This window comes from Terrapene carolina, unplaced genomic scaffold (genome assembly GCF_002925995.2).
Source record: "Terrapene carolina triunguis isolate 2854851 unplaced genomic scaffold, T_m_triunguis-2.0 Scaffold85, whole genome shotgun sequence".
Lineage (NCBI taxonomy): Eukaryota > Metazoa > Chordata > Testudines > Emydidae > Terrapene > Terrapene triunguis.
In genome coordinates this window covers 246,606-263,621 of record NW_020664436.1, presented here as the reverse complement: position 1 = coordinate 263,621, position 17,016 = coordinate 246,606, and the positions used below count along the sequence as shown (strand labels likewise).

The window sequence follows — 17,016 nt, the reverse complement described above, 5'->3', positions numbered from 1 at the left end:
GGGCTATGGCTACTCGCTTCTGGACAGTCAGGGCTGCTCGCATCCGGGTGTCATTGCGCTTCAGGGCAGGGGACAGCAACTCACAAAGTTCCAGGAAAGTCCCCTTCCGCATGCGAAAGTTTCGCAGCCACTGTGATTCATCCCAGACCTGCAGCACTATGCGGTCCCACCAGTCCGTGCTTGTTTCCCGGGCCCAGAATCGCCGTTCCACAACATCAACATGACCCACTGCCACCATAATGTCCTCGGCGCGGGGTCCAGTGCTTTCTGACAGGTCTGTGCCACTCTCAGACTTCAGGTCCTCACCGCGCTGCCGTAGCCTCCTCGCCTGATTTCTCTGCATCTGCCTCTGGGAAAGGTGGATGATAAGCTGCGAGGTGTTGACAATGGCCATAACTGCAGCGATGGTCGCAGCGGGCTCCATGCTCGCAGTGCTGTGGCGTCCGCGCTGTCACTGACCAGAAAAGTGCGCGAACTGATTTCCCGCCGGCGCTTTCAGGGAGGGAGGGCGGTAGTGACGGACGGATGACGACAGTTACCCAAAAGCACCCTCGACACATTTTTTTACCCAGAAGGCATTGGCAGCTCGACCCAGAATTCCAATGGGCAGCGGGGACTGCGGGAACTGTGGGATAGCTGCCCACAGTGCACCGCTTCCAATGTCGACGCTTTCCCCGTTAGTGTGGACTCACAAAGTCGAATTACTGTCCTTAGTGTGGACACACACGTTCGATTTTGTAATATCGATTCCACATATTCGATTTAAGTAAAATCGAACTACTCTCGTAGTGTAGACATACCCTTAGGAAGTGGGAGAGCTCTGGTTCAATTCCTCCATCTGGTTGATGAGAAGAGATTTGAACAGAGATTTTCCACCTCTCAGGTGAGTGCCCTAATCACCGGACTAGTGAGACATTCTCACACTCTCTCTCCCCCAGCCTAATTCATATCTAACTACTCAATTATTTAACTGAAGGAGAACAACTTCAATAGGAGAGATTGAGGGAGCACTGTGACGGTGCCCCCCCCATAAGGCTTTACGGAATATGCTTATGAATGTATATATGACATAACTAGAACATGTTTTATGCTACATATGCCATGTAACATATCTCTGTAAAGGTTATGATCTACTGAATCAATTAATCCTATTTGTATGCATGTATCATTTTTGTACTTGAAGTTAGGAATATTGGCTGTATACTTCCTTGATTTTAACTAGCCTAGAAGAGCATTTGGTCAGCTTCTTGAAAAAAGTGCAAATTAAGTGCCCAATCAAAAACCACTTAAGCCAACAATGAACTTGAAGATACCAATCCACATCTGAGCTTTCACAGGAATGTGGCTTGGCTGGTAAAAACTGAGTCATGCATGGACATGTGGCTTGCCCATGTGACTCCAAAACTCCATCTTGGAGCTGGACTTTGCATAGGAGAGAGGAGGGGATCTCCACCCACAAGAGAAAGTCTATTTAAACCCCTGGGAGACCCCTCCATTTTGTCTTCAGCTGACTAAGGAGATAGCTTCTCCACCCCCAAGGATACCTGAAAGAAACTGGAACAAGGGACAGTAACTACAGGGGGTGTGAGTGATTGCTGGACCCAGATTAGAAGGAGACTAGTCTGTAAAAGGAAGCTAACTGGTGAGGTTTTTATCTGTGTTCAGTTTTCTTAGACATAGACTTGTGTGTTCTATTTTATCGTGCTTGGTAATTCACTTTGTTCTGTCTGCTACTACTTGGAACCACTTAAATCCTACTTTCTGTATTTAATAAAATCACTTTTTACTTATTAATTAACTCAAAGTATGTATTAATACCTGGGGGGGAGGAGGGGGCCGGCAAACAGCTGTGCATATCTCTATCAGTGTTATAGAGGGTGAACAATTTATGAGTTTACCCTGTATAAGCTTTAAGTAGGGTAAAATTGATTTATTTGGGGTTTAGACCCCATTGGGAGTTGGGCATCTGAGTGTTAAAGACAGGAACACTTCTGTAAGTTGCTTTCAGTTAAGTCTGCAGCTTTGGGGCATGTGGTTCAGATCCTGGGTCTGTGTTAGAGCAGACTGGCTCAGCAAGACAGGGTACTGGATTCCCAGGCTGGCAGGGAAAGCAGGGGCAGAAGTAATCTTGGCACATCAGTTGGCAGTTCCCAAGGGGGTTTCTGTGATCCAACCTGTCACAAGCAGCACCTCAGAATATCCCATAGCCCAGCAGTTTAGGCACGCACCTGAGAGGTGATGGACCCTGTTCAAATCCCTTCTCCTCCTTAGACAGAGTAGGAGATTGCACTGGTGGTCTCCCACTTCTCCAGTGACTACTCAACCACTGAACTAAAGGTTATAAGGAAGGTCCTCTCCCCCTCACCCAGGGTGCTCTATGTAGATCTAGGCAGCCCTTGAGTTCACCTACCAGCTCAGGCCCTGCACATGACTTAGGTGGGGAAACATCTGTCTTCCCCAGTTTGTGGATTGCATTGGGGCTTAGGCATCTCAGGGCCTAGAGTGAAGCGGCAGAGTGCACGCCCAGAGAGGCAGAAACATAGGCACATTGGAAACTTTTACTGCAAACAAGAGTGAGTTTAGCAGTTTAGCAGCTTAGGCAGCAGGCGGTCAGTTTTGTGGATCACAGTGCTGCCTAAAAATGGGACTCATGTGCTTAAGTCTCAGAGTCAGGCACTTAAGTACCTTTGTGGAGCCAGGCCTTAGTCGGTGCCGGAGTTCCCCATCTTTAAAATGGGGATAGCACTTCCCTCACTCAGAGGGGTGTTCTGAGGATAAATATATTAAAGATTGTAGTATCTGAGCACCGCACAGTGATGCAGAGCATATGAAACAGATTAACCACTCTGTCCCTCAGTTTTCCCACCTGCAAAATGGCGACGCTTACTCATTTCATAGGAGTGAGGTGAGACTTAACGATTGCAAAGTGCTTTGAAATCATAGAACTGCAAAGTATTTCTCCTTTTCTCTGTATAAACCACTTGGCTTTATAGTGCAAACCCATCCTGAGCAGACAGCTAATCAAAGGGAGCCAGTGAAGGACACCAACATACTGAGGACTTGGGATAACTTCCAAAGGAGACAATAGAGTTGGGGGCAAGAGGGACCTGGTGATATTCAACATTTTTTCTTTTACATTTAAAAAAAAAATCCCTTTGAGATTGGATAGATGGCTGGATAGGCTCTGTCAAAATGGAGATTTGGCTGAGAACACCACGTCACATCTGGCCTCAGTGATACTTTGCCATTTCAGAGAGTAAAGGAACTGGGACTGTGAAGAACTGGGTTCTGTTCCCATCTTTGATAATGATTTCCTTTGTGACTTGGGGCCCTTTAGATAGATGGGGGGGGGGGGGGGGGGGAGAGCCATAACACAGAATACCAAAGGCTCCCTCTCCCTCTGGCAAGGAGGAACTATACCAGATGAACAATAAATAGGGCCCTGACTAGGCTACTTTCAGTCCCTTTACACCTCAATTCCTCTTGTTTTGTTCCCCAGGGGCTGGTGTAGTGGCTCTACTTCACACAGAAACATGCACCACCCAGGCCCCAAGCTATAGTGTTCCTGGGATACAGGGGTGTGGCCAAAGCAAACTGTCCTATGGATATTCCAGGTTGCTGGATAGTGCCTTGGGGTCCACTGCAGTCCAGGTGTAAGTTAAAGCAGACCCATAGGCCAGAGCAACCTCTGGAAATCCCAAACCCCCCAGGTGCAATGGTGACAGAAAGTGATCAGCCCCGCTTCAAGACTCTTCCCACTCTTCTGAACCGCACATCCTGAAAGTGATAGGAAATACTTGACCCAAATTCAGAACTATCTTCAAATACTATCAGTAAACTAGTTGAGGTTTTTAAGAGCTTTGAAAATATAAAGCATTATAGATGTAAGCAGAGTCTGAATGAGCTCTCCCCTGACATCTAGTGGGGAGCGGTGGAAAAGGACTTCAGGAGCTGATCTCGTTTGCATGGACACACACTCCCTGCCTAGGTGCTCAGCATGATGGGATTGCTTGCCTAAATGATCACTTGTGGCTGGTGTTGGATCCCCAGTCTCCTTGTTATTGGGGCAGGAGTAATAAAGGGTTGTTATCCTTGTTGTGTGAACCAAGGGCAGCAGAACTGTACCTGGCATACCCTGATGGAGGGACTCACCCTCAACTGAATGGCACTTGCTAGGCAGGGGACATGGGTTCCAAAGCCCAATGAGTTGCGGGGAGGGAGGACAGGTACTTGTACCTGGTGCTGTGGGCCCTGTTTAAGGGTTCTAGACACCCTTTGACCCTTCTTCTCTGCACGGTATAATAAAAGAGCTAATTTAGACTCAATTGAGAGTCTTGTTCCATGCTACAGAGCTGCAATCACTGATACTTAGGTCTAAGTCAGGGATCAGCAACCTTTGGTACGTGGCCCACCAGGGTAAGCACGACTTCCCGCCGCCCCCATTGGCCTGGAGCAGCGAACTGCGGCCAATGGGAGCCGTGATCGGCAGAACCTGCGGACGCAGCAGGTAAACAAACCGGCCCGGCCTGCCTGGGTGCTTACCCTGGCGAGCCGCGTGCCAAAGGTTGCCGATCCCTGGTCTAAGTATTAGACCTACTTTGGGGCAGTGTCTCTATTTCAAGAGCCTGCCCAGTGTGCACCAGCAAGGTTCCCCCACTAACAGCTGAAATCACTGAGAGCCGTGTTAAGTGGTTGGCCCTGAAAACATCTTGGCAAGCGGTCAGCAGGGCAGCTGGCGGAGAGGCACGGCCAGTGGCCAGCAGGGCAGCTGGTGGGGAAGCACACGACCAGCAGGATGGCTGGCTGAGAGGGCCAGAGCAGAGTGGCAATCGGCCAGCAGGACAATGCATGTAATGTGCCTCCTTGCCCCGCATTCTACCCAGGGTGGGAGGTGAACTGTGCAGATGAACCTCCGAACTCTGGGGCTGCACTGGCCAAGGACAGAAACTGTGAGTGGGGTGGGACGGGCACATTAAAAGGACTTTTGGGTTGTTGGACTTAAGAACCTGAGGGGAAAAGGACACTGCCCAAATTACTTGGGTCTTTTGCTCATGGTTTATGTTTATGAACCCTAGTTGCAGGGTTTTCCCAAATTAATGCTGAGTTACTTCTCTCCTTTTATTAAAAGTTTTTGCTACACTCAAACTCTGTGCTTGTGAGAGGGGAAGTATTGCCTCTTAGAGGTGCCCATGGAGTGGTGTGTAATTGTCCCAGGTCACTGGGTTCGGGCTCAAACTGGTTTTGTGTAGTATTGTTGAAAAGGAACCCCTAGATACTGAACCCGGCCCTTCTTGCTGCTGGCTCCACTTGGCAGAAGGGTTACATATGAAAATATTGTCTCTGCCAATTCTGGAGCACTGAGCAGGGATCATCTTTGTGTAACATATACAATCGATTTCCTGCCATTCATTGCAGAATGGTGGGTTAGGCATTGATAGAACTTCATCCAGACAGATTATATAATCAGCCAAAAGCCATTGTAAGTCATTTAAAACTTAGATACAGTACATTTATCTACATGTGATTCCGTTAGATGGAACCAATCCACATGATTTTAGGTTCTTAGAACAAACCCTTCTCTTGGAATCATGTTTCTGAGAAATGTAAAGAGGTTAGGATGAAGTAATAAAGGATAAATGAGAAATCTTCCTTGAAGCCTCTGTGAAAGCTGGGGGGGGAGAGGGAGGGATTTGCTACTGTCCCTTCTAAAATGAAATTGGTGCGTCCTCATCAGTCACGCAGCTACAACAGCTAGAAGCAGATATTGTATGCCAGTACAAATAATATATATTGCACAGCATAAAAGGCTGCAACATAAATTTGAAGATATATGGAACTCCTTCATATAGGTAGGTCAAACTTTTCCCTCAAGCAGATAATTACAGGCTTGGGGTGAGTAAATCTTATTAGCCTCTCTCCACCTTATCTCTTCTCATGAGAAACTGGTGGTGGATATATCCTCCTTCAGTCCTTTTACTGAATTGCATGCTGGATATATCTTTATTCCATCCTGCTCTGACCAGGAAAACACTGGCATATCATTCTACCGTATGAATGTGGTTTTACATTAGCATTAATTAGGTCATATCAGAGAATAGTCTGAACCATAATCCCAGATCTGTTCCACTCCCATCCTGCCCCAGTGAAGGTGATGTAACAAACCCAAATTTTGAAAATGGTCCCTATCTTTATAGTAGGCCAAACACATTCTCAGCTCCAAACACACTTCGAGGCATTTGCAATCCACGATACACGTTTAGCGGCTTGGGCCCAACCATGAAGGTAAGTAAATTAAAAGTGTAGTGGTTATGACTCAGCAATCTGATCTGCTAGTGCAGACCCTCTCTAACAGCAGGGGGAACATGGCTATTTTAACATGAACCATCTTATTTTAATTTTTTGAACTTCTAACACGATACAGTATTTATGTGAAGTTGCATGGGAATAGAGAATAAGCCTACTTACCATGTTGTCCGCTGTGAGGGAAGAAAGGGGAAGAGTCTTTCATGACCCAAGTTAAATTCCAGGCAGAGAAATCAAGGGGGAGAGAAGGAATATTTGTGGGAGATTCCAAAGTGCTCATACCTTTAAATAAAAGAAAAGGATAAATGCAAATAAATGTAATATAAATAACAGGCTGAAGGATCCTAAAGTGCTTTCCAGACTATATGTAATAAGTGCCGAAATGCAGTCACCTCTTGGGTACAACACAGAAACAGTTTAACAGCACATTGCAGTACTAAGCAGCTGTTTATGACAGGACATAAAGAATACCATATCCATTGGAAACTGAAAATTAAATTATATACAGTTATGTTTCAATCCAAGGCAGATTCATAGTAGGATTTAATAGTTTCAATGGCTGAAAGGATGTCTTTTACCCATCAATGTGCACAGGGAGAATCAGGATAAATTGGTTGTTTTACATATGAAAAATGAGTATTGTTGCTCAGCAGAATTGTCAACACTACCCCTCTGTGTTTCCAAGCTTTGCTTTGACCTCAGAGTGCTTTAAGCTTAGTGTGTGTGTGTGTGTGTGTTTGTTTTTTGCACCGGGAATCCTGCACATAAAGCAGGTGAATTCATGCTTTGCTGAGTTTTTGCTGCATAAATTAAAACGTTTGAAACAAGCCTTCAGGGATTTAGACTGTTACAATGAACCAGAATGGGTTACAATGGTCAATTTTATCCATATCCACTTTGCAAAACCAGGATAACTCTACACATGTGAGAAATGGTGCCTGAATTAAAAGGCAAGCCTGCCAGGTGCAATAGAATTCCAGGGGTATAGAAATGTGGTCAATTCAAGGGATTCAGATTTTTATGTTTTCTGAAGATTGCAAGGACTTGATTCTGATCTCACTCATACTGGTGTAAATTGTGAGTAACAATGGCATAAACAAGAGGAGAATCAAGTGCTAGCCTTTCATATAAAGACACAATGTATGCTAACTTTAACTCTACTGATTGCAACAATAATTTTTAGGATATAAACTGGCTTCAACACAGTATTGTTTTGTCACTCGTCCTGGAATTGTAGACAAAAGTTTAGTTTCCTTGATGGCTGAACTATATCTTGATCCTTTGCGAATTTACGGTAAAATAACTGACTACTATATATTATTGGGTGGAATTTAGCAACATAGATATTGCCAGAGTGGATCAGACCTGTGGACCATCAAGTCTAGTATCCCATATTTAACTGTAAATAAAAGAGTAATCTCCCTACATACAAACTTAATACACAACTATGCAATGACTCAGCTGGGAGCAAGGGGGCTTGTGTCTATCTAACCTCAAGTGGTTAGTGGTTGACTTATGCCCTTCATTGAGACTTGATCATGGTGGTAATGTCGGATTTCATTACAAAAGTCCTGTTTGTTGCTAGGGTCTGACTATTTCAACAATTTTACTGTCATTAGACTAGTATTGCTGAATTTAAAAGTAAAATATACAGTAACTCCTTGCTTAACATTGTAGTTATGTTCCTGAAAAATGCGACTTTACGTGAAACGATGTTAAGCGAATCCAATTTCCCCATAAGAATTAATGTAAATGGGGGGGAGGAAGGGGATTTTTTTCATCATTGCTGTGTACAGTATTAAATTGTTTGTTTAAAATTTATACTGTGTGTGTGTGTGTGTGTGTGTGTGTGTGTGTGTGTGTGTGTGTACACATAGTATAAATTTTAAACAAACAATTTAATACTGTACACAGCAATGACTATTGTGAAGCTTGGTTGAGGTGGTGAAGTCAGAGGGTGGCAGAGGGTGGGATATTTCCCAGGGAATGCCTTACTGGCTAAATGATGAACTAGCACTCGTCTGAGCCCTCAAGGGTTAACACATTGTTGTTAATGTAGCCTCACACTCTACAAGGCAGCACAAATGGAGGGAGGGGAGACATCATGGCAGACAGAGACACACACCCTGAGAGAGAGAGAGAGAGAGAGAGAGATGCGCATTGCCCCTTTAAGTACGCTGACGCCACTCTAAGTACATTGCCTTTTTAAGTAGATCAGCAAGTTGAGAAAGCCTCTGCTGCCAGAAAGCTCCCTCCCGTGTTCTCCCCCTCCACCATGGAGATGGGGTAAGCGGGGGGGGCAGGAGCAAGGGGAAGGGGGACACCCTGACATTAGCACTCCTTTCCACCCCCTTGCACAGCAAGCAGGGGGCTCCCAGGAGCATCTCCAAGGCAGAGGGCAGGAGCAGCACATGGCAGTAGGGGGAGGGACAGCTGAACTGCTGGCAATTGATAGCCTGCTGGGCGGCTGCCGCACAGGGAACTTAGGGGAGCGGGGAGCTGATGGGGGGGCTGCCAGTCCACCCTGGTTCCAAGCCCCCACCAGCTATCTCCAATGGGCTGCTCTTTCTGCAAGCCGTGAACAAAGCAGGTGGCTGCTAAACAACGTTATAAGGAGCACTGTGTAACTTTAAATGAGCATGTTCTCTAATTGATCAGCAATGTAACACGAAACAACGTTAACCGGGACGACTTTAAGTGAGGAGTTACTGTATTGAACAAATGAAGTTCTTGAAGTGGCTGACTCCACTAAACAAACAGCCAAACAAATAAATGTAATAAGGGTGTGTCACCTGATTTGGGACTGGGTGACCAAATGGCAATACTCCCCGTCACATAATAAGGTAAGCATCCATCGACGCTCCAGAATGTGGAGAGATTCAGCATCCTACTTCCAAATCATCTGCTTCATAAGGACAAGATCTTTGAGGCCTCTTGATCTCTAAAAGCCCTAAATGAGTGCAATTTTTGTATACATGTTCATGGTAGATAGATAGAACCTTGGTTGTGAACCCCTCTGAATTCTCGAAAAGGTCAGATGTTGATCTGAAATTTGTAGCAGGCCTCCATCTCTCTCTCTTACACCCACCCCTCTTACAGTGAAGGTCACTCAACTGCATTTCCTACAAGCAGAGTTAAGTCGCTGTTAACACCCAGACCAACCTCATTTGGCAAACTATACCTTACCAACCCAAAATCCTAACACCCAAACATTCTGCCAGACTCCCCACCTTCACGTCAGTTATAACCCACCATTGCACATATCCCCTTCTTCAGATTCATGCCACTCTAACTCCAACCTCACCTAGATTGAAATATATCTTACTAATGCACTTGCTTTTACTGCAAAAGTGTATAATAAGTTTTTTCCTATCCAAATTCTGGAGTCAGAATTAAAGTTGTCTCTGAGCAGGGCTAGATGACACTGTAGTAAAAATACCTGAGCGCTGCCTACAATAGCTCTTCTACTATTGCTAACACTGAAGAGAGTTACGCCAGTGGTAGTTCTCATAAATGATCTGGAAAAAGGGGTAAACAGTGAGGTGGCAAAGTTTGCAGATGATACTAAACTGCTCAAGATAGTTAAGACCAAAGCAGACTGTGATGAACTTCAAAAAGATCTCACAAAACTAAGTGACTGGGCAACAAAATGGCAAATGAAATTTAATGTGGATAAATGTAAAGTAATGCACATTGGGAAAAATAACCCCAACTACACATACAATATGATGGGGGCTAATTTAGCTACAACGAGTCAGGAAAAAGATCTTGGAGTCATCATGGATAGTTCTCTGAAGATGTCCACGCAGTGTGCAGAGGCGGTCAAAAAAGCAAACAGGATGTTAGGAATCATTAAAAAGGGGATAGAGAATAAGACTGAGAATATATTATTGCCCTTATATAAATCAATGGTACGCCCACATCTCGAATACTGCGTACAGATGTGGTCTCCTCATCTCAAAAAAGATATACTGGCACCAGAAAAGGTTCAGAAAAGGGCAACTAAAATGATTAGGGGTTTGGAATGGGTCCCATATGAGGAGAGATTAAAAAGGCTAGGACTCTTCAGCTTGGAAAAGAGGAGACTAAGGGGGGATATGATAGAGGTATATAAAATCATGAGTGATGTGGAGAAAGTGGATAAGGAAAAGTTATTTACTTATTCCCATAATACAAGAACTAGGGGCCACCAAATGAAATTAATAGGCAGCAGGTTTAAAACAAATAAAAGGAAGTTCTTCTTCACTCAGCGCACAGTCAACTTGTGGAACTCCTTGCCTGAGGAGGTTGTGAAGGCTAGGACTATAACAGAGTTTAAAAGAGAACTGGATAAATTCATGGTGGTTACGTCCATTCATGGCTATTAGCCAGGATGGGTAAGGAATGGTGTCCCTAGCCTCTGTTTGTCAGAGGATGGAGATGGATGGCAGGAGAGAGATCACTTGATCATTGCTTGTTAGGTTCACTCCCTCTGGGGCACCTGGCATTGGCCACTGTCCGTAGACAGGATACTGGGCTAGATGGACCTTTGGTCTGACCCGGTACGGCCGTTCTTATGTTAACAATTCAGGATTTTATAAAAAAATTATAGTGTAGACGCAGCCTTGAGATTCAGTTCAATTGATCTTACTCTTGTGATGTTTTTGCTTCCCTGTATTCTTTATAATCCTGTAACTTTATCTCAAGGTCTTTGCTTGGATTATTGGCCTTAGTACAAAGGCAAGAAGATTCTATCAGAAGTTATGAATCCTTCCCAATTAAGTCATCTTCAGAGAAAGATGATGGGTAAAAGGTTTTTGTATAGACAAGAGGCCATGCTCCTCAATGAGGAATTAATTATTTGATTTCAGGTAAGAGTCACAGGTCAAGAGAAAGAAAGACCTTTCCTCTTCTACTTTATTGTAGCTCCAAGGTATTTCATGTCCTGAACGGTAATTACAGTAAGACCTACAAATCAAATAAACAAATTCCTCATGCTTTTATGAGTCTCTCGAGAATAATCCACAAATAAATTATTTTGCTGTCATTTTACAGAATAAAATGTTTTTGCTTCCTTAAGGGAGCAGAATCTGAGCCGGAATCTTCCTCTAACTCTTACACAACATGCCAACTATCCTTTCTGGTTCCTTGTGCCATGGTGCTTTATCACTTTTTTTATAGCAGTAACGCTAACCTTTTAAATAAATAAATGAATTAGCAACTGGAAGCTGACAGCTCCATTTTTAGTAGCCAGAAGGTTGGCAGGATATAATAAACTATAGAGAGGAGGCACATTTCAGTACAGAGGTTTAAACATTCAAATCCTTCGTTTGCATCTTTGGCTATCTTTAACATGTCTGCCTAAAGGAGCTTTCAGGGCCAAATTCTGACTTTGGGCACTTGAAGGGAATTTGAATTTCATTCAGCTAACCAAGAGTTTGGATTAAAAAGGGTCGTAGTTTACATTTGCTGAAGTCAGGACTTGATCATATAAGTCCACATGCAATGATATGTACATTATATTTTAAACAACATACATATATACAGGGAGTGAGACAGCAGTTCAAAATTATTCATTCAACGCTTTTTTATGAAAAATGGCTTTTTAATATAAATATTCTATTTTTCCAATTCAATAAAATGAAAAATTATAACTTTGTTTTCCATTTTTGTTTTTCTTCCTCCTTTAACATACATAAACACACTCTCTCTCCCACCCACCGCCCCCAATTTTAGAAAGAAAGGTGGGTGGACAAAACAAGTAAATACATTTTTAAAAAATTAAGCGGAGTTGTCAAGGTTGGCAGGGGCGGATTTACTGCGAAATGTACCATGCCCTGGCATGGTGCCACCCAACAACAGGGGGCCCCATGGCCAGGCACTCAGGCAGCCCGCTCCACGGGGGGACTGTGGGGGCAGAAGCTGTGGGGGGCAGGAAAGCAGTGAGGGAGGCTCACCTGCAGCCTCAGGGGAGCAGGCGGGAGGTACGGGTGGTGGCGAGTGTGGGCCAGACGATGCAGGAGGAGCACAGGGCAGCCACACAGCCGCCGAAGAGAAGCGGCGCTTTGAAGGGGAAACCTCTGCTTCTCTCTGGCTGCTGGCTGCACCCTTCTTCTCCTGAGTCCTTCGGCCCGTGTTCGCGCCACTTGCCGCTGCCTGGTGAACGGTGGCTGGGCGCAGCCCACGGGGGGAGGGCGGGGAGCCGGGGGATGGCACAGAGCTCGTGGGAAGCAGGGGGCTGGCCGGGGGATGGGGCTGGCCACAGGAACCAGTGCAGAGCCCGCAGGCAGGGGGGCTGGCTGGGGGAGGTGAGCAGAGATGAGGGTGCGGAGGCAGCAGGGCGCTCAGGTGCCCGCTGAGGGAACTGTGCACCCCCTCACCTTCTGGTGGGTGTTCAGCCCACACAGGTCTCTGAACGCTCCTCCGGGCCAGCCAGCGTGGGGCCACTGGGCCATGGAGATTGGTGGCCATGGAGATCTTGGTGTATCCTCTCCTGTCTCCTTCTCCAGCTCCATGGCAGCTCTGCTCATGCGCTGGGCCCCCAGCCCTGTCCCTTCCACCTGAGGCCCCGCCCCTTCTGGGGGCCCAGAGCCAGCCCCCCCACCTTGCCCCAGGGCCTGGCAATTCTGTCAGCAGCCCTGCCCGCACCCGTAGTTCCTGTGTCTATGGTACCAGATGCCGCCCTGCGATCCGCGCCCAGGTCTGAACCCGTGCCTGGAAGGGAGAGGGGCTGGCTTTCAGCACCCTACTATTAAGAACTTTCCAGGCCCACTGGCATTAAACCTAATTGGGTGGTCCACGGCCCACCCAGGCCCACCTGTGACTATACCCCTGCTCTTTCAAACATTTTTAAATCTGCCTAAAATCAAGGTCAGTTTTTTTGCAATAATGAAGCGACACTATGAGCCTGGCAGTCAAAAACACAAAAAAAGTGAAGGCGAAGCAAGAAGACAAAGCTAAGAAAAAAGACAGTTTGTCATCTTATTTTTAAAAGCTTGAAGTATTAAATAGTGGACATTCATCAAAAACTATGGGCGAGGAAACATCTGAATTATCTGATCACTTGCCAAGTTGTGGGGATACCAGGACGACTGCAAAAGTTGAACAAGTGGACTCTGAAGTGTAAATGGAACTACAAAATATTGGTAATTTTGTCAAAATAAGGGAAGAAACCTACCCTGAAGACATTGCATTATGGCCAAAATCTGTTTAATGGGATATTTTTTATTGAATTGGATATTGATTTTTTCTTAGTAAATAAACCATAAAATGTAGGTAATCTGGAAAAATTGAGAAAAGAGTCTGAGGTTGGAGGACAAAAGCAATTTAGAGGTCTTCATGAGTCCCATTTTCTGAGGATGAAGAAAAATGGGACGACAGAAATGAGAAATTGGTTGATTTTTTCGGAAATACCAAGGCAGTCTACTGTTATGTTTGCAAATTATTCCCTGACCATAGTAAAGGAAAACAAACATTTGTCGACAGGCACTCTAATTGGAGAAACATTGCAAGACATATCGCTGATCATGAAACTTCCAAAGGTCATATTAATGCTACGTGTAAGTTTGTTCAAAGGTGTAAAGTATCTGGAAGAACTGATTCTGTGTTTTCGGCTCAGTCTGAAAAGGAGTGTTCTTATTGGAGGAAAGTGCTGAGACATATTGTTGCCATGGTCAAACTGCTGTCTTCTTTGGGACTACCTCTAAGACGACACGATGAGTCATCATTGTCAAATCGAAAAGGTAATTTTTTTTAACCTGCCTTGAATATCTTAGGGAATTTGACAATTTTCTCAATGAACATTTGAAAAATTATCAGTATTGTGGCTCAGGGAAGACCAACTTTTTAACGCACCAAACCTACAATGAATTCATCACTATAATGGCAGAGCAGCTCAGAAACCAATTCACTGATGAAGTAAAGGATGCTAAATACTATTCCATAATAATTGATTCAACACCAGATGTGAGTCATGTAGATCAATTAAGATTAATTTTAAGATATGTGACCAGCAATGGTGAAGTTGTAGAACGATTTCTTTGTTTTGTCCCACTAAAATCCCACACTTCTGAATGTCTAGAGACAACTGTTTTGGAAATCATTGCAAATTTAGGTTTGGATATCAAAAATTGTCATGGGCAGAGCTTTGATAATGCCACAAATATGGCAGGAAAATATTCATGTCTACAGGCAAGACTGAACAATGCAAATCCCTCTGCTTTATTCATTCCATGTTCCAGCCATTCCTTAAATTTAATCTGCAGTGCTGCAGCCGAATCTTGTGAGGGAGCTACACTTTGACTTTGTTCAAAACACGTATGCCTTTTTTTCTAGTTTCCACACATCGGTGGAGTATTCTATAATCATGCTTGGAGCAGACAAATGGAAAACATTTGATGGTCAAAAGAATTTGTGACACCAGGTAGTCTGCTCGTGCAGATGCTGTTTTGGCTTTGAAAATGAGCTATGATGTTATAAAGAAAACCTTATTAGACATAGCCACATCAATTTCTGAAAAACCATGTGCGAAAACTGAAGCAAAATCCTTAGTAGAAAAATTTGAAAAGTACGATATTGCTGCTTTTACTCTTTTGTGGAACTGTTTACTTCAAAGAATTAATGCCATCAGCAAATCACTGAAAAGGTTGATACAAATTTCTTGAATGCTGCACAATTGTTAGCCTCAGTTACAAGTTTTGTCATGGATGTTCGAAATGACTATAGCTCGGTGAAAGCAGAGGCACTAACATTAAAAGAAAATATATGTTCCTCTGATATATCTGATGAGAAGCGTAAAAAAAACCCAGGAAGTTATTTTTCAACGAAACTAGAGACAATGAAATCAATTTAAAAGGGAAAGAGAAGATCATTGTTGAGACAGTTAATGTTATTTGTGACACAATAATAGTGCAATTGCAGAATAGAGGTGAATCTCTAAGGAAAACTGTTGATTTATTTTACGTGTTTTTTGACAGAAGTATGGACGGAAATGCTAAAAGCCACTACAATAAGAAATTAAGTGAATTCTACCGAGAGGACATAGACATAAATCTTTTTGAAGATGAAGTGAAACATTTCATTCATTTTATCGAAAATGATGAGGTCTGTGCTTCGAGATCACCAGTTGATTTGTATAGCTATGTACATGACTGTTTGCAGGCAACCTTTTCAAACGTAGAAACCATTCTGAAAATATCTTTAACAATACCTGTCACAAATGCTTCTGGTGAACTTTCTTTTTCTGTATTGAAACCAGTTAAAAATTATTTGAGAAATACGATGAGTCAGGAACATTTGACAAGTTCAGCAATATTGACAATTGAAAGTGCCTCTTTACAAAATATTACTTATGATGACTTAATTGATGATTTTGTAAAGAAAAAGTGTAGAAAAAAAAACTATCTGAATAAATTTTTTTTTCAAATTGAATAAGTTTCTTCAGAGGAAGTTTACTTTTATTTTTCCATTCATGCATCATCTATACTTTTTATATTTACACATTTTTCACATCAGCATAATGCAAATACAAGCTTTCATCTAGACCAGAAATTCTCACACTGTGGTCTGAGAACTCCATTCAGGACCGAGGAAAGGTTATTATTTTTTTTTTATAAAGCGCTATTATCCAAAGCAATTTACAATAATTAGCTAATGGTACAAACAATATTTGGAAAGATCATTAAGTGGTCCACCGAGACCTTCAGCACCTTTCAAGTGGTCTGTGAAAAAAAAGTTAGACTACAAAAACAATCAAGGTGCCTCACTTTATTTTCATTTACTTCCTATTACTTATAATATAGGAGGAGGATGAAGAAAAAAAGAATGAAAAACAGGGGGCGGGGGAGATAAGAGAAAATGTTCTTTTTCTTGGCTGGGTCCCGTGGTGGGGGCCCCCAAAAATGAAGCTGAGCACAAGGCCCCACTAACTCTAAATCTGCTACTGAAAGTTGGAAAAGTTTAGAATATTTCTTTAATGTTGAACAACACTAAAATCTTGAATTTTTAACAAAACATTGTGGCTATTTTTTTATGTGGTATATGTACACTCTTTCACACACACTGTTAATAAAAGTCTCCATAGAAATACCTGCTGCTTAGTGCTACCTGTGGATACTGCCTTATTACTCTACCCGTGTTTGTAATTATCTCAGATTGCTAGAACGTATTTATCATAATGGCTCTTATAAAACTTGGATCCTAGAATCAGCCAGACTCCACATTTAGAATGTTTCAAGGACATTGTGGAAAACATACTGAGAAAAAATTAAGGTATCAAAATATCTCTAGGCCTTGGAATATACAGATACTATCATGTTTCCTGCTACACAAATTTGACAAGAGCTAGGTTTCACCTTAATTCTAACTTACATATTGTATTCACCCTCAAGTTACCGGCTAGTTCCAGCTGACATACTAGTAAGTAGCTGGTTTTTTAGGCTTCTGGAGTGGTGTACCAGTCATATTTTAAATGCTCTGGGTCAAATTCCCCTCTTAGCTACACCTACAACTTACAGTAATAGAGTTTAAGGCCAGAAGGGACCACCAGATCATTTAGTCTGACCTCCTACACATCGCAAACCACACCCACCCATAAACCCAATATTACAAATTAGACCAAAGTATTACAGCCCACAGGACTCTAGACTATTATGTGCTACAGGAAGAGAGTAGGAGAGACTGAGGTGCACCAATGCCTGAGTCCCCTACAGCTGCAGGGAAATGATTACGTGAGAT

The 17,016-nt window shown here is 43.4% G+C and overlaps 1 protein-coding gene across 1 annotated transcript in view; it reads right to left on the bottom strand.

The window, feature by feature from the left end:
• ALK (ALK receptor tyrosine kinase) overlaps positions 1 to 17,016 on the bottom strand; it is a 561,137-nt gene that overhangs the window by 408,971 nt on the left and 135,150 nt on the right. Inside the window, exon 2 of the mRNA XM_026649582.2 lies at positions 6,466 to 6,585. Within this exon, the coding sequence (XP_026505367.1) occupies positions 6,466 to 6,585 (120 nt within the window). The remainder of the gene's footprint in view (positions 1 to 6,465; positions 6,586 to 17,016) is intronic.